Source organism: Ostrinia furnacalis, unplaced genomic scaffold, assembly GCF_004193835.3.
Source record: "Ostrinia furnacalis isolate ACB-3 unplaced genomic scaffold, ASM419383v2 OfSCF2833, whole genome shotgun sequence".
Taxonomy (NCBI): Eukaryota; Metazoa; Arthropoda; class Insecta; order Lepidoptera; family Crambidae; genus Ostrinia; species Ostrinia furnacalis.
Genome location: NW_021133072.1, coordinates 424,476 through 450,392, shown reverse-complemented (window position 1 = coordinate 450,392; position 25,917 = coordinate 424,476). Strand labels below are relative to the sequence as shown.

Below are 25,917 nucleotides of genomic sequence, written 5' to 3'. Positions count from 1 at the left end.
AACGTTGTTCATGGATAGACAATATAGTATTAAAGACAGGAGGAGGTCAATAGAATCTTATCGTGATATCGGCAGATGGCTGTAGTTGAAGCCACTTTAGAGCTCTTACACACGAGCAGCACATTGACGACAGCAAAGGCGACCGCAGTCGCCGTCACTTGTCGGCAGCTAGCCGTCGACGTGCCCGCAGCAAGCTGTCGACACGTCGACGGCAGACGTCGACGAGTCGACAGCTTGCTGCGGCGACCGTGTCGGCGTACGTCTTTGTACAGGAGCCAGCCAGTTGAAAATTGATTTCATTGAAGAAACACTGTTGTTGCATTTACGTCGTCGTCGACGAAAGAGAAAGAACCGGTCATTGTGGGTTTAAGAAATGTTATTGAATAGAGAACGAGACTACACACACCGACGCCCATGCTCTATTTTTTAATGTTTTATTATGGTAGCCTTCTAAATTCGAGTTCCATATTATTTCATTGTTTTTGACAGCACTAATTTTTTAGCAATTCCGAATCAATTTGTTCGGAACTCATTAGGTGTGCGTGTAAGCTCCTGGACTACTGACAGTTGACCTTCAAAATGGCGGAGGCGGCTAGCTGTCGCCACCTGCCGGCGGCAGCCGCGAACGCGTCGACAGCACGTCGGCAGCATGTCGACAGCTAGCCGTCGCCTTCTGACGTCGACTGCAGTTACATGCGTCGACAGCAAAATGCTGTTCGTGTGTAAGAACCCTTAGTGATTGTTTTGTTGCATAAGGGAGAGTCCGCTAATTTGGACCAGTTTTTTTCAATCCCATTTTACACATAGTTTAATTTTGTTTTTGCTAATGTCCATGGTATATAATAAAAGATACATTATTCAACTTACTATTTCATAAGTATTAATTAACATGATTGTTGTATATTTAGCACAAATCAACAAAGTACGAGTTCAGAGCTTCGGTCCAATTTAGCCAACCGGTTCGATAATTTGTACCACAGGGTTACTAAATTGGATTTCAATAAATTTCAAGCCTATAAAAAAACTATGGCAAAATATTAAACGATACATTCTTAACAAATTAGAAAACGAAAAGGAACAGTAGTTAATAATATAGACAATCGATATTGTTTTACACGTTATCACGATTTTGAGTAGGTACAAGTTTTGTAATTCCAATTATCGTAACGCACACTTGTACCTAATCTACTTTGCCAGTCTTTTGCTTTCATTTATTGTTAGTCAAACATAACTAAGCTATTATAACTTCAAAATATGATTTACTAAAAAAAATTTCAAAATCCTTTGGTAAAGTTCCATACAACTTGATGTGGTATAGGCCAGTAGAATTAAACACAAAAATTGATTAAATCGGAAATAATTCCTACAAAAGATTTTTTTGCTTTAATGGCTTCATTGGTTGCCCATTAAGACTCTCCGAAGTTTTCGACTTCGACGGAGTTGTGCTTAAGTGGCGGGGGCCCCCGAAAGGGGCGTTTTTTCGGTTTTCCGGTTATACCGCGTAAATGACTTACCCTATCGAAAAGTGGTCTTCATGACGGTTAAAGGGCACTTAATCCTGCATTGAATAAGACCAAATTCATATGTTTTGGACAAACCGTTCTCACGCTAAAGTTCGTCCCTCTCCACGTCCAATGGCTTGTTACCCACATGCTTCCAAGCCTTGTAAAGGGTCGCCTTAACCAGTGTAACCCTAACATGGCTCACGAGTTTGANTTTAGGCGTCATACAAAAACTAATACAAAATGCCTATTTATCACCAAAATTGGTAAATGTATGTACCTAAATGTCTATTACAGCTGCTATGGAATGTATCTAGGTGACCTGGAGAGTGGAGATACAGCTGGATTATACAGGGTGAAAACGAGAAGTTTCAAAATCCAAAAATTCTATGTTACCAGCTTCTATAAATAATCTGTAACCTATTATTTGGTACCATTTGAAAGAGCTCGTGAAGCACTTTTAGAATTAGTAACTGGTTTTTTGATATCTTGTATAGTTTAGAAATAATCAAATGAGATCACTTATCGTTTCCACCCTGTATAATCCGGCTGTATCTCCAGGTCACCTAGATACATCCCATAGCAGCTGTAATAGACATTTAGGTACATACATTTACCAATTTTGGTGATAAATAGGCATTTTGTATTAGTTTTTGTATGACGCCTGAACAAAAACAAAGGGTAATATTTTGGTGTTATACATAGATTTCGAATATAAAAAATGTATAATTTAACTAATTAAGACATGACAAAAAAACTGAGGTATGTCTCGTTTCTGTCGGGCCTGGGTCACAGATGACCGTTCTTCTTTTTTATTTTTTTTTAAATATGCAGCATCAGCATCAAGCGTCACAGAGATTGAAGTTAGTTTATTTACCCTGTACATGGTCCCAGTGCACCTCTCGTCGTCCTCCTCGGAATCCACGACGATGACGCCTTCGTCGTCCTGGTCGCACCGAGATGAAGTTGGCACTTGGTACTCCACTTCCACGGACCGTTCAAAGCCCTGTTCGATGATTTGTTACTTAGAAATTATATGTAAAATTTTTAACATTATTATTGCAACAGATATGATCGCTATCATGAAACTAATGCAAAGGGTAGTAAATAGGTACACTAGGCGGCCAGCCGGCGTAGGATGCGCACCATGATAAAATCTTATTGACGATTTTAGACGACGAATGTATGGGCTTATTGTGAAAAATCGATAAAAGGTTATCGTGACACGCATCCTAGACCTACAGGTCACAGCGACCTAATGCCAGGCGCCTAACGCGCGGAGGCACTAATGCTAATTTGGAACATGAGAAAGTACCAAAATCAGTATAGATGACCTAAATTGAACTGTCCTAAATCAATGACAGAGGGACGCCACCATCGTCCAACTAAGGGCTCCTGCAAAGGCGCGGCGACGGCGCGGCGGCGGCGCAGTAGCGGCGTCGTGTGCAGGAGCGCTAATAGTTTCCAACATAGCAAAAATCGGAACCAGCGATCCGGTATTGACGGTGGCGCCCCGCTGTCAATGTCACGGATAGGACAGTGCAGTATTTTGGAACTATACACACCTGCACTCTCGTCCTCTTGGCCGTGACGGGACGTGCCGGCAGCCGCCTCTTGGCGGGGCGCGCGTCGGGCGGCGCGTGCGACGTGCTGACGCCCGCGGGCGGCTGCGACGTGCTGACGCCGGGCGGGGGCTGCGACGTGCTGACGCCGGGCGGCGCGTGCGACGTGCTGACACCGGCCGGCGCGTGAGATGTGCTGACGCCGGCCGGCGCGTGAGAAGTGCTGACGCCGCCCGACATCTGAGCGGCGGTGCCGACGCTCATGCTCTGCGGTGCTACGCCTGCACCTAACCATAGGATATGTAAACAATAAGATTATGCTTCACATAGTATAATCGTTCGTTTCAGCCAAATGACGTCCACTGCTGGACAAAGGCCTCCACAATGCACGGTCCTGCGCTGCCCGTACGTACGTACTACGTAGCGTGGGCAGGCCTCCTACTAGGTGGACCGACGATCTCGTAAAGGTCGCGGGAAGAGCCTGGATGCGGGCAGCACATAGTATAATTTATATTAAATTTTTGTGAAACTCCACAGCTATTTGTAGAATATCTAAAGATAAATTATGATCGTCTCTAGAAAACTGGCAATAAAACAGAAGAAAAAAAATCCGATGTGACGATTCTTATGGAACGATGTAGACCTGGGTCACTACGCCGCACGGTTTCTGGGTGGTTTTCATTGGCGAGGCACTTAGGCGGTTACCGTTCGGTTTAGCCTAGGCGCAGACCATTGATTTTTCGCCGGCCGATAGTTTAGTCGGGCAGTTGATCAGTATGGGCATGTATGGAAGTGCGCACATTACACCGATTTGATTTGGCCGATTCTTCATACAATTTATATCGGGCACAACTATCGGCCAACCAAAAATAGGTGGTCTGCGCCTAGTCTTACGGTTTGATGCAAATGTATGAGGTTTGATTACAATATTGTGTAGTATTGACATACCGGGCAGCGGCTGCGCGGGCGGCGCGGGCGAGGCGCTGGGCGCGGCCACGGCCACGCTGGGCGCCGCCACTGCCACGCTGGCCGCGCTCGCCGAGCTGGCGCCGCTGGGCTGCTCGATGCGCGGCATCACCAGCGCCACGGCCTACAGGCAACGGACACAATTTATTATCTCTGTCAAGATGACGATTTTTGATACGGGACAGTTGCCAATGAGGGCTATCGTTTTTATACTTAACAGTTGGCACCCCTGGCGATTGACAGGACCTTACTCTACAGTGGCGCCATCTTGATGAGTGCAAATGCGATAGTCTTCCTACCACTTTCGCGCTCACCAGTTGGTGCCACTGTCTTCGCTACTAGCAAGTGACAGGACCTTACTCAACAGTGGCGCTAACTGGTGAGCGCTAAAACGATAGCCTTCATTCCACACGGCCGACTATTTCGCTTAGGCTTATTTGAAGTTAACATACTTGTTAACGCCAGCGCTTTACGTAAATAAAAAACATATTGATTTTCTGTATTTACGAAATTTTAATACAAATTAAGAGTTGTTTCTTATAGGTGTTCTATTCNTTCAATTTAAATAAAAAGTAGTACAACTCACTTGTTGTGGGGCTTGGGAATGGGATGAAGGTTGGGTGCTGCTGTCGCTGGCACCCGAGCTGCCCATGCCAGCTTCGCTTGTGTCCATATCCTAAGAAAATAAATTTATTTGGGTAGCTGTTAATGTTCACAAGTTAACGTTGTTCATGGATAGACAATATAGTATTAGAGACAGGAGGAGGTCAATAGAATCTTATCGTGATATCGGCAGATGGCTGTAGTTGAAGCCACTACACCGTGAAGAAAAGTAATCCAGTCACCAGTGCATGGCCCATGAAGGTGTCATAACGCAGAATGCAAATGGATATGATATCACCTAAATGGTATTATTATAGGTTGAGTCAATTTCTTTTAAATCTATTAACCTACTGCTTAGCTAATACAGCTTATACTCTGTGACGAATGTGTTGTGCGCATGCGCGTATAAAGGGTGGAAACAATAAGTGATCTCACTTGATTATTTCTAAATTTTACAAGATTTCGAAAAACTGTTTAGTGATCCTGAAATTGCTTCACAAGCTCTTTCAAACGGTACCAATAACAGGTTACAGTATAAACTGGAACTATCTGAAAATTCAATGTTTCTTTCCTCCACAGGACAGGCAATGCCTAGTGTGGAGGTCTGTCTTTCTGTATTGTTTGATTCTGGCAATATTTTCATTTTTTTCATTTTCTGAAGAGTGACCGCAACGGTTGTGCGCCACTGATGTTGACTCAAGTTTTGGCCTCGGGCGTTTGCCACGGGAGATGGGAGTGGACTACACTCGCGAGCAAAAATATGGAATCACCCTATTTATTCCGAGCGATCATAAGAACTAAATGACTAATATAAGATCAATAAAAATGGCACCATTTTAAAGGTGATATTATAAACTTTAAATTGATACTATTATAATGGGAATAATTGAAATAAAATAACGTATTTCTGTGAAAGCCGAAGATCGAGTGTCTTTTATTTTATAATCGATAAAATATTACATAGACAAAACATTCTATAGTTTTAATATCATCTATAGTTTATTTGGTGTTCAAACTACTTTCTAACACCCCAACTACAGCAAATAAACTATAATTTCAAAAAACAAGTTTTACGGGACATAACGCTTAAGTCAGAACANCGTTTCTCTTTTGGTATGTGAACCATAACATGACTGCCAAAGATTCTAATATGGGCTAAATCTGGTTTCTTGTTTGTCCAGAGCTCATAAGGAGTTTTATTATTTAGTCCTGATGCTACAGATCTATTCTTAAGATAGACAGCGGTGTTTGTTGCCTCTGCCCAGAACTTCTTATCTAATCCTGCATCAAATAATAAACAACGGGCTCTCTCTACAATTGTTCTATTAGTTCGTTCACTCAAACCATTTTGTTCGGGAGTGTATGGATTGGTCTTTTGATGTATTATGCCACTCTTTTTTAGGAAATTCTCAAACTCATTGCTACAAAACTCTAACCCATTATCAGTTCTGAATACTTTGATTTTTCTACATTGTTGGTTCTCTACCAATTCCTTATATTCCCTGAAGTACTTGAAAACTTCTCTTTTTTCTTTGAGGAAATAGACAAACACCATTCGAGTAAAATCATCAACAAATATAAGAAAATACCTTGCTCCACCAATTGAAGTAACCTCCATGGGGCCACAGACATCAGCGTGGATAACTTCCAATGGCTCGCTGCTCCTCGTTCCCACATGGCCAAATGGTGAGCGCGACTGCTTTCCTTCACAGCACACGGTACACGAGTTTTTGTTGATCACGGAGTTATCAGTGCACGATATTCCTGTCACTGCTCCATCTTTCATCTTGTTCAGATCGTTCATATTCAGATGTCCAAGTCTCCTGTGCCACATTTCACTGCTTGCTGCTGAAGAGCTTGATGTAAACAAACACTGTTTCTTTTCTATGACCATCTTGTAGACACCATCTATCAGATTTGCTACAGCCACTAATGTGTTCTGTCTGTTGTAAACATAGCAACAATTCTCCTTAAAATCGACTTTATTCCCATTCTTGATAAGTTGACTGATGGAAATTAGGTTTGTGGTAAGGTTAGGTACACACAACACATCTTTCAGCGTCACTTCATAAAGGGAATCCGGAGTAACGGTCATGATATCGACATCCCCAGAGCATAAAACTGGCATAGCATTCTGATTTGCCGCTATAATCTCCTTAATGCTTGTAGTAAAAGATGCATTCTGTATCATGTTTATATTTGGAGTCATATGTGTACTCGCACCGCTATCCAAATAAAAGTCCTGTTTGCTGTAATTTCCACTCAAGAAAACTGCCGAAAATGCGTTTGTTTTCTTTATCTGAGGCTGATTACTCTGTTGTTTACATTGAGATTTGTAATGTCCAAACTGCTTACAACGATAACACTTGACACTTGACTTGTCTGATTTGACATTTGATGAGTCGGGCATAGACTTTCCATTTCCGCCATACGCACCGCCATGAAGTTGGTTGGAGTTGTCGAACTTGCCAGTGCTACCAACTTTCAAACTATGACGACTGTGCTGCCCTCTACTCAAGAATGCGCTTCCCGCCTCGCAGTCATTTCCTGCCAAATCTATGAGCTTCGTTTTCACTACGTCACTGGTAATGGCGATTCCCGAATGCTCGATTGCCATAATCATGGGGAAATACTTTTCAGGCAAACCAGCTAACAATAAACTCCCGATCCACTCGTCATTTACGGAGAAACCTGTTCCCGACAACTTCTGGGCCGTTTCGATGATTTGTGTAACATAACTCGTCATTGATTCGCAGCTGTCAAGGCGAATTGATATCAAATTCCTGAGTAATGTTATTCGTCTTGAGAATCCAGAATCATCAAACATGTTTCTTATTCTCTGCCACAGATCTTTGGTGCTTTTAGCTTCTTTAATGTGGACGTATAATGACGGATCTATTGTTAGGATCAGCTTGGCCATTGCTTTTCTGTCTTCTGTTGCCCTGGCTTCTGAACTTTCTTGCTTGATGCAGTCAGACATGCCCTCCAAGACCAGCAAATTTTCCGCTGCAAACGCCCATTCATGGTAATTCTCGCGACCCAATAGCTTAGGCACACTGGTTAGGAATGCGTTTGAAGACATTTTTGATGTTTCAGTTCTTGCTTCTTGTAAATAAATACGCGCCTATTCCAGATAATGCACTTATTGATAACTTTTTTGGGTTTACTGGGCCCATAACCTATTATAATGGGAATAATTGAAATAAAATAACGTATTTCTGTGAAAGCCGAAGATCGAGTGTCTTTTATTTTATAATCGATAAAATATTACATAGACAAAACATTCTATAGTTTTAATATCATCTATAGTTTATTTGGTGTTCAAACTACTTTCTAACAGATACCATAGATACATACAATACATAGTCATTCAGTTCTTAAGACCGCTCGGAACACAAAGTGGTAGAGATGAGACGTATTTACTAGAACAGATCCACACACTAGGTATTTTACAGTACTAGGCGGCACCTATTCCAATTTTTTTTTTTTTAAATACTTGATCCACCTAGTATTTTATAAATTACACGATTTCCGACCCTACCCTCAAAGTAATAGAGGTTATTATTGCGTAATCCGTAGTCGTGTATTACGCGCATCGAGTATTTCTCGCTAAGCTTATGTGCGAACGTAGAGATTCACTCATATCTTTTAAATACGTTAACTTTTATGTTGACAGTCCTAAGCCTGTTGAAGTATGAAGGGAGGAATTATTATTCAATTTCAAATTGCATTATTCATACTACGGTTGTATCTTTTCAAAGAAAATTGTGTTTTAAAGTCATATTACGTGGATTAGTCCGCACTAGTCGCGTCAAGTATGCTAAATTACTACGTACTAGGTGGAATAGGTATTTGGATCGAGTATTAATAAATACTAGGAATAGGTGCACCTAGTATCAAATTTACTTAGTATAACCCATCTCTACAAAGTGGTGATTCCATACTTTTGCTCGTAAGTATAGTTGAGGCGGTACCTGCGTGGACTCGGGCGGCGCGGTGGAGGCGGCGAGCGCGGCGCGCGGCAGCGGGCGCGAGGAGGACGCGGGCATGTACTCAGTGCTGTGCGCGTCGTGCGGCGCCGTGGGGCCCACCTGCGCCATGGGCCGGATGGACGCCAGCGGCGTCTCGCCCCCGCGCCGGCTCGCCGTCACGCTCTGCTGGGCTACGCCTGAAGGCAGACGAGTCACTCAGGCCCGTATACGCACACAATACAGGGGGCAGTGAGTTTACACATCAAACGTCTTCATTATAATAATAATAATAATAAGCCTATTATTTCCGAAACATTTTTACATTTTACATTTGACACTTTCTTCACTTAAAAAAACATTCACAAAATGTCTAAGATTTCGGTGTGCCTATTGGCAAAGGCCTCCTCCAACTCCTTCCATTGCCTTCTGTCCTCCGCCACTCTCATCCATAGAGGTCCTGCGGTCAACCTCAATTCATCCTCCCATCTTAAAGCCTTGCGACCTCGGTTTCTGGCGCTATCTCTCGGGTACCACACTGTCAACCGTTCACACCACTTCTCCTTGTTACAACGTCTTCATTAATGACCGTAAAAAGCAACATTAAATGTATGACGGATTGTACAGCGACCCTAGCGGATCAAGAACTAAAATCTTCATAGATTTTTTTGACGCGCTCACTAGTGATGACGTTTGATGTAAACTCACACTAAGCCCTCAGAAAATGAAATAAAGCGTGGATCAAACCAGCTTCTGCTTGTTTTTTTTTTCAACCATGTTGGTCTTTCGAAGGTATACAAAACATTTACAAATTCGAAATACAAAAGAGAAAGTTATGTATGTATTCGAAAAGGCCTTCAAGTAGGTGATTTTAGAAACTATTTCGACTCTCATCAGTATCGTATGCATAAAGTTTTGATAATACTTACCAGCCATCGGTTTAATGTTGGCAGTGGGTGGGTCAGTGGTAGTCTTCTCGGCGGTGGCCTGCTGCTTGGACGCCGAGGCCTGGGTGGCGGCCAGCTGCCTCTGCAGCATGCTGACTCGCTCCTGCAGCTCGCCGCGCTCCTTCTCGACCCGAGACAGACGCCCCTCGTACTGGGACTTTATAAGAGCCAATCGCACGTCTTGCTCATCTCGCGTGCTTTGCGCTACCTGCTCGATGGTTCCTACTTTGCTCCGGGATTCGTCTAATTCCCTGCTCAGTGAATTTTTCAATTCAGTTAGCTGCACTATTTTACTTTTAGCCTGTTTTAATACTTGTTTGGCCTTTTCTTCTTTGTCTAAGTTGCTGCTTCTGAGAGTTTCAAGATCCTGCTTTAGTTTTTCATTGTTGGTTTTTTCTGTTTCTAATTGCGACTGAAGCTCATTCAGTTGTTCTTCCAGTTTCTTAGTACTTTCAGCGAGTGCTGTGTCAGCAGCTACAGCTTCTCCTTCAGTTTTCTTTTTCTCTTCTTCTACAGTCTTAACTAAATCTTCATATTGACCCTTATATTTTTTGGCAATTTTTCTTATTTGCATTTCTTTATTTCTAATGTCGGTTAGAGATGCATCTTTGCTAGTCAGTTCTTCATTTAGTTTAGAGTTTGATTCGACAGACGACGCAAGTTCCGATTTAAGTTTTGTTAGTTCTTCGGTTATACGCGACACGTCGTCTTTGAGGACCTGCAGTTCCTCATTCAGTTTCTTATTCTCTTCCACTAAACTGCCTTGCTGACGTGAAAGCACTGTATATTGCTCTTCTAATTTAACCTTTTCTACTTTAATAGCACCAAGCTCTTCGTTAAGTTTTCTGACAGATTCTTTTTCGTTTGTTAGCATTTTAGCTAAAGTCTCCCGTTCATTTTGAAGTCGTTTCCAATCTTCAGGACTAGTTTTGTTAGCTCTTTCAACCAAAGCATTTACCCTAGTTCTCCATCTGGCGCAATCAGCTTTCAATGAAGTGTTCTCAGACTGCAGTGTCTCGTTTTTAGATGTGAGATCAGACAATTTCTCCTGCATTGGTGCTAATTTTTCATCCATATCCTTCACAGTCGCCGAGAGCTCCTCTACTCTGGTTGTCAATTGATCGCGTTCTTCTCTCAATATCCTGTTGCTATCTGTCAAGGCGTTTAAGGTTTCTACTTTCCTTAAAATATCAGACTGCTTATTCACTGTGACCATGGAAACCTCTGATCTTTCTCTCTCAGCAGCTAATGACAGTTTTGTGTCATCTAGTTGCTTTTCAGTGATTTCAAGCTGAGACTTTAGTCTCATCGTTTCAGCTTGCAAGATATCGAATTTAGCCATAGCGATATCCTTTTCTTTACGCAGGTATTTCACTATTTGATACAGCTGTTCTGATGATTTTCCATCTTCTTCACTCACTGACACATTGATACTCTCATTTGCGGATTCATTCATGCTCTCTGAATGCGATTTTGACGCGTGACTCACTGACAACTGTGTACCTAAAGCCTGTATTTGATCATGCAATAATGAATTTTGATCATTCAAATCTTTCAAACGCTGTGTTAATTGTTCATTTTCACTAATAAGAATTTTTTCTCTTTCATTCCAGGCCAGCTTTTCAGACTCTAGTTTTTCAAACGCACTGTTTTTCATCGCTACCAGCTCATTAAGTTGATTTTGTGCTTTAGAAAGGTCTTCCTTTACTTGTGTAAGTGTTTGTATATCAGAGGAATGCAAAATCATTTCGTGTGTATACTTTTCTTCTGCGTGTTGTACAGCTTCCGATAGTTTCGAAATTTCAGCCCGTGCGCTTTCAAGCTCTGAGCGACATTGGTCAAAACTAGCAAGCGCAGACTTCAATTCATCTTGGGCTTGCGTCAGTTCATTACGCAAAGAAGTATTACTCGCAGTATGATCACCATTAGCATGAAGCGATAATTCAGCTTCTAATTCTGAACACCTGTCTTCCAATTTTTGGACTTTTTGTGCGTAATCGGATAGTTTAATATCTGTCTCAGTCTTATATTTCTCATATTCATTACTAAGACTCTTGAGTTCCTTTTCTGCACTTTCAGATATATCACAATACTGTTTAATGTGTTCCTTTGCTGTAGTTAATTGAGTTTGAAGAGATTTGATTTCATTGTCTCTGTCACATAACTTATTTTCAAGTTCTTTTATCTTTTTAACAGTATCAAATGAGCCATCAGTATTTGGTGCAAGAGCAATTTGAAGCTTTTTCACAAGTTCCTCATTGGATTTACTTTTATCAATCAAATCTTGAGTAAGTTGAGCAATTTCTTTTCTCATCACATCAGCCGCATCTTTTTCTTCCTGCATACGTGACTTAGCCGTTTCGGTCTGACGTTCTAAATGGGATGCCAGTTCCCTAAATCTATCTTGTTCCTCTTGTAGTCGTCTTCTTAGGGCTGAACATTCCCTTGTGGCTTCATCTAATCTTGACTCTAATTTAGTGCGATTTTCAGCCTCAACACGCTCCAAACTAGCTTTAATCAATTCTAGGTTTTTCAACAGTAAAGACTGGCCTTGTCTTTCACGATTCAGTATTTCTTTTTCTGTTTGTAGACGCACTTCAGCGTCTTTAAGCAATTTACTTTCAAGCTTTATATTCTCAAGTTGAATTTCTGCTGCAGCAAGTTTACTTTGAGCATTCAGAGCTTCATCTCGCAAGTGTTGCAACGATACTTCATGTTTTGCAATAGTAGCATTATATGCCTTATTTTTTTCTTCTAAAGAAGTAATTTGCTTTTTGTATGTTGTTATATTTGTTTGCAGGATTTTCAGACGTTCATTGTTATATTCCGAAGTAGAAACGCACTTACTGTTTGCTGCAGTAAGTTTAGCTATCTCCTGTCTCATGTTGTCAATCTGTTCAAATAACATTCTTTCATTAGTAACTTTTTCTTCTTTATAGGTTTTATACTCTTCTTTGAGCAATTCCAAGTGCTTTTCAGTTTCCCTATACTTGATTTCGAAACCAGAAGTATCGACGGCAACAGGTTTAGTTTTCTCGGGTGATGATTCCATCATGAATGTATCCCCTTTATCTAAATCAGAAGACTCCAAAACAGATGAGATTTCATGGCGTTTTCCTTTCATGTGATCATGATACAATTTTTTGAACATATCTCTTTGTCTAATCAAGCCATTAACCATTTTGGTTTGTCTATCTTGGGCTTCAGTTAATTCAGTAACACGATTCTTCAAAGCTTCTATTTTACTTTGCAATTCTCCACTCTCAAACTGCTCTTTGTGGCGTTCAAACTCTTCCTGTTTCTCTGTTAACTCCCGAACCATTCTTAAGAGCTTTTGGTTGTTGGACTGAAGTTCCTGAATATCACTAAATGTTACTAAAGCTTTAGAAATGATACGAGACGAACTCATGTCTGAAGAATTGGTAGTATTTGAAGTAGTATGAGCATCATGATCACCATTCGGTAAAAGTCCTCCACGACTATGCTCAATTTCTTTTAGTAAGAAGCAAACTTGCCTTCCTAAATCAGCTAATTCTCCCTTCAATTTCGCATTTTCTCGGCTATAATGGTTAGCTATTTTCGAGGTCTCGGCGTAATCATCCCTCAGTCTATTGCATTCAATCAAGAGTGAATCTATTTGTTGAGTGAGAGCTGTGTTGCTTTCTACAGCTTCTTCATAATCAGCTTTTTGTTTCTGCAAGAGTGGTGCTTTCTCTTCCAACTCTTGTACAATGGTATTAATTGTTATATTTAGCCGTCTGTTTTCCTCTTTTTCTTGAGCTAACTCATCAGTCACTTTAACTAGCTGTGAATAGATCTGAGTCAATGACATCCCAGATTTTAAAAGTTTACTGGCAGTTGCTGCTGATGGTGCTAAATCGCTTAAAGCCATATCTAGATTTTGAGCATTGGCAGCTTTTAGTAAATCATTCGCGTGTTCTAGTTCATTTTTCAATGATGCGATTACTTCGTTTTTCTTTTCCATCAATTCTTCGTGGTCTAACTCTGCTTGTTTATATTTAGTTTCAAGTTCACCATATTTTTCAGTTGCTTCATTTAATAATCTTTGCAGTTCAGATATTCCCTCAGTCAATTCCAAGGTCTTTGCTTCAGCATCATCATGCATAGTTTTGAATAAATCCGCAAGTTTAGATTTGGCATCCAGTTCTTTTTTATAGTTCTCAGTCATTTTGTTTTCAATTTCTCTTTGTTCCATTAAACGTTGCGTAAGACTTTCAGCGCGATTATTTAGATTTTTCTTCACTTCATTGAGTTGAGAAATAGTTTCATTGGCAACATTCAATTCCTCAACTTTCTCAGCTAACTGTGTTTCTAAATTAACCAAACGACTTGTATTATTAAGTCGCATAGTTTGTAGCTCAGATGTAAGTCTATTGACCTCTTCTGTGAGGCCAGAAATTTGCGAATTTAATAATACTCTTTCTTGTTCAATCCTTTTTTCGCGATATTGCAGGGAAAGTTCTTTACTTTGAATTTCATCATTCAGTGCCAATGCTTCACATTTGGCGTCAATAGCGGCACGCAATTGTTGGGAAATTGAAACTTCGTTGGCAGTCAATCTCTCTATTTCAACGTCGCGCCTTTGTAGAATACGAGTCAAGTCATTTCTTTCGTCCACAGCAGCATCTCGTGCGCTTTTAAATGATATAGCCTCATTTTCAAGACGGCTTATTTTTTCACGGGCCTTTTCAAGTTCCAAATTCAGGTTTTCAACCTGCCTACTCAGTTCTGTTATTGTTTCATCTGATCCCTGTAACTTCTTGGCAGCATCATCATATTTTGCAGTTAGTTCAAGTATTGTTGTTTCTAAGGTGCTGATTTTATCGTCTGAAAAAGAATTATGAGACAAAGTTAGATAAAAAGGAAAATACCGGAAGTGTGTACTAAAATATGCATATAGGTACTTTAATAAACGTACATTTATAATTTTTTGTTTGTTACATAATACCTCAATATTTTTATTAGAGAACTTGTGGAATGTGTGTGAAGGTGAAGAAAACAAGGTATTTTACGTATTTTATTTGTTAAACAATGTTTCGCAAAGTGTTGGCGCAGATGGGCCACAGACCACAGCCACCGGTGCGGTGGCTGTTGCGCGTTACCGCTACATTTCTAAGAGTGTCAGAAGCGAGCGACAGCCACCGGTGTCTGGAAGCCGCCACATTTTATAACCCGCTCGTTGCTAAATATTCGAAATAGGTATTTGGATTACGTATTTTAAAATATTTGGATTAGGTGCATTAAGTAAAACAGTACCTAATCCACGCAATCCAAAATTTTTAATCCAACCCATCTCTAACGGGGGATGGAGCAGTGCGACAGTGGCGGGTGTCGGCGTTTTGTGTGGCTCGTAGTGACCACTAGTGGCGAGTCGCGGACACTACTGTAGCGAGTGGCCGCCACCGGATACACGTGTGCGGCGCGTCGCACGGACACTATTTAATATGGTTAACCGTAAATCTGATTTAAAATATGGTATTTTTATTTTTTTATTCAAATACATTTTTTTTAATTTTATTTTTCGCGATTTTTATTTTATTTTATGGCTGTTTTTACTATCAATCGTTTTTTTTTTAATTCAAATCCTAACGAAAAAAAACTATCTGGCAACGCTGATTGGCGGCAATGTCTTTTGGTTCGTAAATGTTGACGTAGATTTTTCTCACAATAAATTTTCATACCAAATTACCAATGGACGAATACGAGCGAAAACGCTAATATGAGCGTTAACATATGACACGTAACATAAAGGAGTCCTTTTAGGCCATTGGTTCCCAAAGTGGGAGGGGAGGCGCAAAGACTGTGTACTTAAGTATTTTAGTAGTAGCGGTCGCAGGTTTAAGCCCTAAAGGATTGCAGACGCAGCACACACAAGGCACGCAAGTCACAACGCATTTTAGTTTGCATTGTACGATTTCACGTAAGGGTGCGTAAATGCCGGCGTTCGGCGGCGCGGATAGTGGACGCTACTAGTGATGTGCCGATTTGGTATTCGAATTTTTTGGTATTCGTTAAAAAAAGAATCGAGTTAGGACTCGAGTCGGAAGACTCGGACAAGTATTCGAGTACTGGCACGGGTATTCGAATACTGGCTGGCACGGGTATTCGAATACTGGCTGGCACGAGTATTCGAATTGTACGGGCTGGAGTCAGTGGTTGTAAGGCACTGCTCCCGTGCCCGGGATATGCGGTCAGGTTAATAAGGTGTGATAGGAAGGAGGCTGAGCCCAGGTCGCCCAGGGCAGCAGCGTTAGGACGGCAGGTAGGCGGCGGGGACCCGCTGCCAGCCCGGCAGACTCACCGGACTGATCATAGCGACGGCTAAGGGTGTCTTGGCCGCAGCGGGGGGAAATGAGACACAACGACGGACGGTTGATATCTGTTTATTGTTGTAATTCTATTGGTATTTATACATGATTTATTTACTGTACACAATTAAACGTATTTGCTAGTGTGCCGTCGGTGTATAGTGCCGACGGTGCAGGACGCTGAGGGTTCATGGGTCGCCCGGCGGTCGATGCTGACGGTGCAGCAGGATGTACTCGTACACGAATACTTCAGTGGACTCGAGTATTTTTTGAATCGAACTTTGTAGTTTGTGTTTGACGACAATATCTAATATTTCATCACAAATCATATGAGTATTTCTCAAAAAAAATGTACGTAACGAAATAGTAGTAACGAAATAGTAAGGCCATAAGGCTTGTTATACATTGGCGAAATATTGTGAATGCTCTTCATTTATTCAATTCGAAATATTTGTAAGTATGCACCCAAATACGGGGTAATATTAAGGGGTTAGAAATAAAATAAGGGAGTAATCATTCATACTATTTTAATAAAATTATTCATACTATTTTAATAAACGTAATCTAAATGATTTGATAATTTTTTGCTGGTGGCACTTCTGTAAAGCAGATAGTATCCAATCCTTTTGTTATTAACGCTCTATATTTTTTGAAATAAATTAAGTAGTGAATATTACTTACTATGCTTAGTCAGGTAATAANAATTATACATATAATAGTATAATTGAAACTATACATAATCTACAGGGTGTTAGGTAAATGGGTATATGAGCCGACACTAGCCCATGTTAACATGGTCATATAAATGGTATGGTGAAGTCAGAAATTTGATATCATCATTTTAATTTTTTTAATTGTCATACAAAATAAATTTTATAAAATCCGATTTGTATGAAAATTAAAATAATTAAAATGAAGATATCAATTTTCTGACTTCACCATACTATTTATATGACCATGTTAACATGGGCTAGTGTCGGCTCATATACCCATATACCTAACACCCTGTATATTACCCTCATTTATTAAATGCCTCAGATCTGGAAAATAGATATTTACAACTAATCCCAATATCCCCTTATCTACACCTTTATCACACCTTTAGTGTTCAAAGTATAAAATTATTATTTGTAAGTGTATTATATTGAAACAAGGTCACTATTGTGTAACAGTATTACTCAATTTCGAAAAACTTATTTAGCTCTGATAAATTCCTCTCATCAACTAACTTGGCCACATCATGCTCACCCATAAAAGAGCAAACCATTCTCAAAGTGGTCCAAATAGTTGAGGAGCTGGTGTCTACAGAGGATGAACTTGGATGCAAACTCTTAGATTTGTATTGCTGATTCAATGCCACAAGGAAGTGCTCTGCTGCCTGTTTGTGAGCTCCTAAATTCATGCAAGTGATGCCCACATTGTACCTGGCTCTGATGAACCCGGGTTCCAAATTCAAAGCATGATGATAAGCTTCAACTGCCTCTTCAGACCTTTCACTATTAGCCAGTGTGGCTCCCAGTCTGTTCCACAACTTTGCATTATCACTGGCAACACTTAAAGCAGTTTTAAAACAGTCTACAGCTTTGTCATACTCTTGATTTATGTTGAACAACACACCCAAACCATTTTGCACATCAGGATCAATCTGATTTGGGTTTAATTGTGCTGCTTTGATGTAAAATGTCTTCACATGGTTCTCCAAGTCTTTGATATCTAAATTTTTAGGATCAATATCTAAGGGACACAGGTCACTGTATTTAGGACTAGCTTTCAACCAATCAAATAATGACATGTACGCATATTTGGACATGTTCTCATTTGTGTAAGCTGCAGCCAGAGTTAGATAGGCTTCCAATTGCCTGGGGTCTATTTCTAGAGACTTCTTCAGGGCGGTTATGGCCAGAGGATCTTGTTCATTTTCAGCTTGAGTAGTGCCGAGCAGGAACCATGCCTCAGCAGAGTCTGGAGCCTGCTGTACTGCAGCTTCAAAGCACAGCACTGCTCCTGGTATATCTCCCATTTTCAATTTCTCCTTGCCTATTTCAAGAGCACTCTTATTTTCTAACATAACATTTGCTTCAGTGAAGTTATATTCTTTACTAATGCCATTTGCTTCTTCTGATCCCCAGTAGTCAGAAACATCACTGAGCTTAGCCCATTCATCTTTATATTTTTCTGTCATTTCATCTAAAATCTCATCTTTACTAAGCTTTTTCTGGTCTTCAGTAGTTGCACCCAAGTTGAGCTCTCCTGCACTTATTTTTTTCATAAAGTTCATAAACTGATTGTAAGCAAGTTCATCATCATCCTTCACACTGTTCACATATTCTTGAGCCTTAGCTTTGACATCAGTGTTTTCTAATTCAGATTCATTCAGATATTGGATTTGAACATTAGAAGGACCTGGAGCATGAAGAAAAGGCTGGTGAGGCATTTGAAATGGCCTCATCATTGTTGGAGGCATGAAGGAAACTGATGGCCCTGCTGACCAAGGCCGGCTGGCTTGAGGTATGAAGTTCTGAACTTGATGATTTGTGTTGAGTGGTTGTGTGGTTTTAGCTTGATCCGAAACTGGCAAATTATTGAGAAGAGTGTTCATGTTGAACGTTTGTGGCACCTGAGAGTTCTGGGCCATAAATTCGTGCACAAAGCTGTCCGCCTGAGAAAGAGGTTGCGAGAAAGATGCATCTCGACCGACGATACTGGAGAGCTGTACCAATGAATTATTTCCACCGCAGTCACCTCCTACTAATTTATTGAGTGACATTTTGCTGTAGCACAGTTACGTGACACACCACTATAATTTACCAATCTAACAGTGTAATCGTAGGAATCTTTCGCTTTTATGCGTTCATGTTTATCAAAAGTGCAAAGTTCATGATGATAACGCAAACCATAGAGAAAAGTAATATAGATGACCCACGCTGAACTGTCCCGCCAAACTCAATGACAGGGGGGCGCTACCATCGTTCAACTTTATGGTTTCCAACATGGCAAAAATCGGAACCAGCGATTCGGTATTGACGGTGGCGCCCCGCTGTCAATGTCATCGATAGGACAGTTCAGTATTTTGGAACTATATTTTGGGATTGCGAAATCGAAAGAAAATAAAATGTCATGTGTCAGTAGTCCATGTTAATTTACTCTATGACTTCTATGAGTAAAATGGAAATTCAATACATTTTTATTTTGNACACTCTTTGTTTGCACTCCACTCTTTTATCTTCTAAAACATCGGTTCCCAAACTTGTTTTGTCACTTTGAGAATAAATTCTTTTTAGCGCCCCCATTTGTAGTCGAGAGTCGAGTGTCTAAGAGTCCTCCTAGTAGATAACGCCTCCCAAGCCTCTACACTACGTCCCGATTTTTTTTCTGGGTCTCTTACCACCCCCCTTTAAGCCTGCAGCGCCCACAAGGGGGCGTTATCGCCCACTTTGGGAAAGACTGTTCTAAAACATTATTAAAGTTAAAAGTTCCAATCTTCGGATTTTGTCTTGAGACCCATCCTATCACAAAGTCACTGGTTAAAAAATGCTAAAACTTAACACTAAATTCCACAATTTAACTGATAACTGACACACACAATGCTCTTTAAAGTGGAATGGGCATACAAAGTTCGACAGTTGAAGGTTGCTATTAAAGTACAGGACTTAGTGTTAAAATACCGTGAGTACTCGAAATCTGTATTCGAGTTTTGTGGATCCCAATACAGAATTTTACATACTCGAGTACGTGAGTACCTGCTAGGTATTTTAGTCAGTCTTACGCGGCACATCTCTAGACACTACACTGAAATCATGCATGTGAATTAAACTAAGGCCTAGAACGCACTATGCGTTTAGCCGGAATGCGACGCGGCGTGCCGCTGCGGTAAGCCGCACATCGATTATTACATGAAACCGCATGATAACAACGCACTATCATGCAGCTGTTTCAATACATATTTTTAACCAGACGGCTAACTGCATTCCGGCTAACCACATAGTGCGTTCTAGGCCTAACTGTTATACCAATGTAATGTATGTGTGACACCCGAAAGTGTACTTTTCATACAGTCGATCCCTGTCTGATCTCAACAGTTGTATGTATTTGATGATATTTTGCAAATTCCCTTTTTCCCATTTATTTTATAAGAATCTTAAGAAATGTTGATAGATGAAAATAAAATTTTGATTTTAGTTTTAAAAACTTCCATTACATTATTTAATTTAAATGTTAAGTTTTGGAAGAATGCATTATAATTTATCTATTTAATAATATATGTATAAACCCTTCTTAAAAATAACCCTCCTTCTGACACAGTCGGGTAAGAATTGGAAATCTACAGTGTTTTGCAAATGTGGGGTTTTAGACAATCTTTCACTTTTATTGATACTAGCTTCTGTGCTGCTATAGTCATGGTTTACAACAGGTTAACTGTTTAATAAAACTAGATATTCTCGTCATGATATATATTGCTAATTAGTTCCAACTGTTTATCTTCTACCCCCAAAAATTGTATTAGATTAGCATGTATGCCAATAATAAAATAAAATACCATAGAATTAAGATGTTCATAAAACTACATTGCACACTATTATCAAAATATTTTGCTTGAAATAAGTAATTTATAATCATGACCTTACATATTAAGTAACTTTAGGGAAATCTACAAAATATGATTTTGTGTGTGGGGGAACGCACAAAACCCCACAATAAGTAGGTAAACGCTAAGAGGGGGGTATCATGTATTATCATCAGAATGAAGACATGTCAGACAAGTCGTAAGACTAATGCGGAATCTGTAATTTATACGTTCCTAAAGGATAATCTACGCAAGCATAGTGGTTTAGAGATCCAAAGAGAGATACGTAGGTTAGAAAAATGTGTTTGTCATATCTGTTGCGTTAAATTTTTGTATCTTAGGTTCACTTTAAATTTATTGTTAATAGGAATAGATAATTAATAGCAAAATTGAATCTATTATCTCATTAATAAAACACGTTAAAATAAGAAAATGGACCGGTTTGTTGGGAGTACTTACCTATTTGAGATTTGCTGGTTTCATGGAGAGCCTTGGATGTCAGGTAGTCTTCAAATTTTTTGTCGATATACACATTAATCTTCTCCACTACGGGATTAGGTAAATTAGCAAATTCTGTTTCTGATAAAACATCTTTCAAGTGATTTTTAGCGCCGGCTTCAGCACTTGAAGCATCCATTTTTGTTTTACACAACCATAGACTAAATTAGATATTTTCAAGCGTTGCGCACACAACAGACAGAATAAAGAATGGGGGTCTTTAGCCGAAAATAGAATTTATTAGAAATTGTGAGCAAAATGGCGATCGTCATGGCAACCGCCGAAAAGTAGTATGTTTTCGGCAAGGACACGTTTGCTTAGTTTATTTATTGATGTCTTTCATACAATTTTTTAGCAGTGATAGCACTTACCGCTAAACAAAAGCCAATTTTCATAAGCGCTAACAATTCTATTTTCGGCCAAACGCCTCCAATGATTAATGCGCATGCGTGTGTTTCGTTCGCGCTTCCTATTGATCCAAAGACAAAACTAGGGAGGGGCAGGAATATATGAGCTTGTCTGTGTACCGGTTTTGGAACATGCGAGAGCTTAATCTATCTATTGATTTGATCATCTCGGTATTTTGGGATTGCGAAATCGAAAGAAAATAAAATGTCATGTGTCAGTAGTCCATGTTAATCATACTCTCTAATCTGTGATGTTAATTTACTCTATGAGTAAAATGGAAATTCAATACATTTTTATTTTGTAATTACTACAAAATATTAATTTGAATCGTAGTAATTAAACAAGCTATTCAGTTAAATGTTAATCGAAATGGAAGAAGAGCAATGTTTGCATGAATGTGAAAGTTACATCCAGAACCACAACGTCCAATTATTGTTGAAAGATTGCATAGTTCAGCTGTGTGTAAATAAACCTGAAAACCCAGTTTCTTTTTTGAGACAATATTTTCAGAAGTTAGAGCGGGTAAGTTAAGTAATTTATACTAGTTGCTTCTTTTAAAAAATCTTATTTATCTCATAAGAATGGAAACTGTAATGTATTTTATTTTAAAGAATTTTTTTAACAAGTTTACATTTAATTCACATAGAATAATATGTTCCACATAAATTACTGTTGTGTAAATCATATTTCATTTTTATGTAAAGTGAAAACTATTTTAAATACCTACCATCTGTAGGTATTTTTTGAAGTTCAGTAAAATTCCTATTTTATGACCTAGATAACAAAAATATTTTATGTTTTTACAAGGGACTTGGCTCATGATTAATATTTGATTTTGATTTATTTTTTATTAATAGGAACAAGCCAAAGCTGCTGCAGCAGCAGCTACGGCATCAGAGGGTGAAGCAGACGGAGAACTTTCGCCGCTGCCCGTGCCCGGGGTGCAACCTCCTCGCAGACGGGGAGGGATAAGTGCTGAACCTGTTACTGAAGAAGATGCAACTAGTTATGTTAAAAAGGTAAGAAACACCATGTTAAAAGTGTTCACACTTTAAAATTTTGTTGTATTCTTTAATATTTTATCGCTGCACTTGTTAAAAAAGATGTGTCCTATAAAACCATTTGAAATTGTTCACTTCTAGGTGGTGCCAAAAGATTATAAAACGATGGGTGCTTTATCCCGAGCGATAGCTTCCAATGTTCTGTTCACCCACCTTGATGAATCAGAACGTGCTGATATGTTTGACGCAATGTTCCCTGTACAGTGTCTGCCAGGTGAAACAGTTATCAGGCAAGGTGATGAAGGAGATAACTTTTACATTATTGATTCTGGTGAGGTTGAAGTAAGTACTAGTTATCATCACATTATGTATGCATTCCTCAATTGTGTTCTGCTTCCTTACTGGTGTGATTTATATCATTTACAATCACAAGTGTTTATGTTGTTCATTGCATAGATATACAATTTAACAAAAAGTTAGATAATAATGAACACAAGTTTCAAATGAGTTTAAAATGGCATTTCTTTAACTTTACTTTTTCAGTCAGTGCAGCATATTATTCTATGCATATTCTTGATGCATGTGCTGAAAACTTGATCAGATTTTTAGCAAATATGCTCTCACAAAATTTTCAGGTATTAGTTAATGGTGAACCAGTTACTACGATTGGTGAAGGTGGAAGTTTTGGAGAGTTAGCCCTAATTTATGGTACACCGCGTGCGGCGACTGTGCGTGCGCGTACTCCACTAAAGCTATGGGGTCTGGACCGTGATTCTTACCGCCGCATACTAATGGGGTCCACGATCAGGAAACGAAGGATGTACGACGAATTCCTCTCTCGCGTGTCAATTCTAGGTATGATCATAGAATTTATACCACTGTATTCTAAAAAGTGTTGCAAACAAGGTCAATCTGAGTTATTTCGAAATTACCCCAAATCTAATGTAAGGATTTACATTTAATGAAGGTTTTTTATTTCAAGTTGAATTTCATGTATGTTGTTTATTTAATGTTTCAGAAAGTTTAGAAAAATGGGAGAGACTGACTGTTGCGGATGCTTTAGAACCTGTTTCTTTCACCGATGGTGAAATAATAGTCCGCCAAGGCGAACCAGGAAATGATTTTTATATTATTGTGGAAGGTACATAATAATTACAATTAAACATCGAAAATTTTAATTGGCTAAAGAATCTTTTGTTTGTTTTCCTCATAATTCCGATCAAGCCGTATAGTATAAAAAGGCGATGGATCAGTGGTGTAGCGTGTCTAACAAATTTTGATACAGGGCCCTTCTTTTCAAGGGCCTCAAAATCGTTTGATTTTTGTTGCTTACACGTTCAGGGCCTCTGTTTTATAGTCTTGGTTACGCTCCATGGATTGTTTATTGTTTCCGCAGGGTGCGCAGTAGTGCTGCAGCAGCGCAGCGGGCAGGGCGAGGCGGTGGAGGTGGGCCGGCTGGGTCCGTCGGACTACTTCGGCGAGATCGCGCTGCTGCTGGACCGGCCGCGCGCCGCCACCGTGCGCGCTGCGGGACCGCTCAAGTGCGTCAAACTCGACCGAGCTAGGTAATAGCAATTTTTTAATGAAAATGTTTCATTCGACAAATTAAAAAAAAAAGAAAATGTAATTTGAAAATGATAAATAATTGAAAAAATCTAACTGCCTAAGCCGGGAATTGAACCCATCCTTACCCCTAGTTTGAGATGCAACTCTTAACGCTAAAAATTAAATAACTAAGGTAAATGTAATCCATTAAATTGCACCAAAATGGTTTAAATGTAAACTATATACATATGGGTCTAGCGCTTAATTCAGTTAGTGCCTGAGGTATGGGGGCGGCACGACCTATCATTTTCGGATTGCTTTTACATAATATATTCCAATACTGCGATAAATAACTAACTTACACACCATAAATTTTAACTAAACATTACTTAAAATGTCTTTTATTATTACAGATTTGAACGCGTACTGGGCTTATGTGCTGATATCTTGAAACGGAATATTGCACAATATAATAGCTTTGTGTCTTTGTCTGTCTAAGTGTGTTCATAATTAATCTTTAGACTGAGACACTTAGCCTGTTTAAGGGTCGAGTAAAATAGTAAGGTAATTCAACTGTTATGTCATGATAAGGTACAATATTTGTTTCATATGTTATCGAAAAGAACATAATATTTATATTTATTTAATTAACTTAATTAGTGTTATTCCTTTACTTTATGTTAGTCATACAAAATTTCATTTCTGTATATTATCATATAATGAAAAAGTTATTGTTTACAAGTATTAAATCATCTATCATTTTTAAACTAACTTCATTGTGCATTATTTTATGATAGATTTTTTTTAGTATCGATGTCCCTTTCCGAGAACCCTGTTTACTTCTTCCATTCAACGAGTTCTGCAATAGATAACCACGACGAACTACCACTTTACCTTACACTTGTGGTTTGTGTTACCTAATTACTTTCGATTTCCTCATTCCGAATTTTATCCCCAATGCTTCGCCTTTTCTTAGCTCGACGTGTGAGGCTGCAATACTGTCCTTATCCTCGCAAATGATGCTGTGAAAATTAAATCTTTCGACATTGTGTACCTTATGTCTGTCGCCAGTGATATAATGGGACCTTAACAAAGAGCAATTTTGAATCATTCTTATGTTCAGACATTTTTACACGATCAAAGTCCTGTAGCAGTATTGATTGATAATAATTTCCATTACAATTCGCATACGAATCTAGGGTTTCAGTTCTGTTTTATGAGATCTCATAAAACAGAATCTATAAGAAAATACTGTTTTCCATTTTATTGATCGATATTTATTCAGAAGATGGACATGATGCCATGTGGCATTCTCTCCCAGTCAAAGTTTGGGCCAAACAAAAAATATAGAAAAGTTGAGGCGACCAACACAACTATTGAATTTAATAACTGTTTATTGTTTGCATAATGAATTGGCAAAAAAAAATATTTATCACATAGGTTCATACTACAAAATGTCCAACAATGAATCGTCTCATCAACTATGACACGGTACTATGACGTAACGAAGTTAACTATTTGATTAACGGTGCCCAGCTCTGTGACGTAACTATTCAACAAGGGTTGTTCATTTTTGAATTTTGCCACTTGACGCTTGAATTTATGGCGCTGTACTTGCGCCTATAGTCCAGTCAAATTAGACGTGACCCCTGCATTAATTCGCATACAGCTGAAAATTGGTACGAATGTTCGGAGCACCATTATGAATTAACTGTGAAAAGTCCCCATCGATCCGACATGTGCTAAAAAAAATATTCTATGTCAAAGTTAAAAAATACGGGTTTTTGAGATTTTCAGCCAAACGGTAAGTTTTATCACAAAAATATGTATGACAAGGTTTAAGACCATACAATTATCTATCAAAATTGTCTATACACTTTCTCCTAAGTGTCAGCGTTTCTGAGATTTCGATGATCCGAAGAGTCAAAAAAGTGTTTTCTTCATAACGTTCTTACACATAAATCCAATGTGATATCGCCTCGTGCCTCGACTCAGCATTGTATCATGATGTGTTGTCGACGTCA

The 25,917-nt window shown here is 39.3% G+C and overlaps 3 protein-coding genes across 5 annotated transcripts in view; 1 reads left to right on the top strand and 2 right to left on the bottom strand.

Annotated features, from left to right (window-relative positions):
- Positions 1-21,120, bottom strand: part of LOC114356599 (nuclear basket protein megator) — a 37,672-nt gene extending 16,552 nt beyond the window's left edge. For all 3 annotated transcript variants that reach the window (XM_028309834.1, XM_028309835.1, XM_028309836.1), the window contains exons 1-7: positions 20,901-21,120; positions 9,531-14,396; positions 8,608-8,801; positions 4,617-4,706; positions 4,013-4,154; positions 3,068-3,351; positions 2,380-2,508 (exon numbers count right to left, since the gene is read on the bottom strand). In XM_028309834.1, coding sequence (XP_028165635.1) covers positions 2,380-2,508; positions 3,068-3,351; positions 4,013-4,154; positions 4,617-4,706; positions 8,608-8,801; positions 9,531-14,396; positions 20,901-21,078 — 5,883 coding nt within the window. In that variant the 5' untranslated portion in view covers positions 21,079-21,120. The remainder of the gene's footprint in view (positions 1-2,379; positions 2,509-3,067; positions 3,352-4,012; positions 4,155-4,616; positions 4,707-8,607; positions 8,802-9,530; positions 14,397-20,900) is intronic.
- On the bottom strand, positions 16,915-18,783 carry LOC114356600 (peroxisomal targeting signal 1 receptor-like). Its single transcript, XM_028309837.1, has one exon. The coding sequence runs from the start codon at positions 18,642-18,644 to the stop codon at positions 17,052-17,054; it is 1,593 nt and encodes a 530-aa protein (XP_028165638.1). The 5' UTR covers positions 18,645-18,783; the 3' UTR covers positions 16,915-17,051.
- Positions 21,121-21,587: 467 nt separating the features above from the next.
- Positions 21,588-24,664, top strand: Pka-R1 (protein kinase, cAMP-dependent, regulatory subunit type 1). Its single transcript, XM_028309838.1, has 7 exons — positions 21,588-21,869; positions 22,205-22,366; positions 22,490-22,690; positions 22,984-23,203; positions 23,367-23,489; positions 23,745-23,913; positions 24,307-24,664. Exons 1-7 carry the CDS (start codon positions 21,705-21,707, stop codon positions 24,389-24,391), a joined length of 1,125 nt encoding a protein of 374 aa, XP_028165639.1. The 5' UTR covers positions 21,588-21,704; the 3' UTR covers positions 24,392-24,664.
- Positions 24,665-25,917: the final 1,253 nt, after the last annotated feature.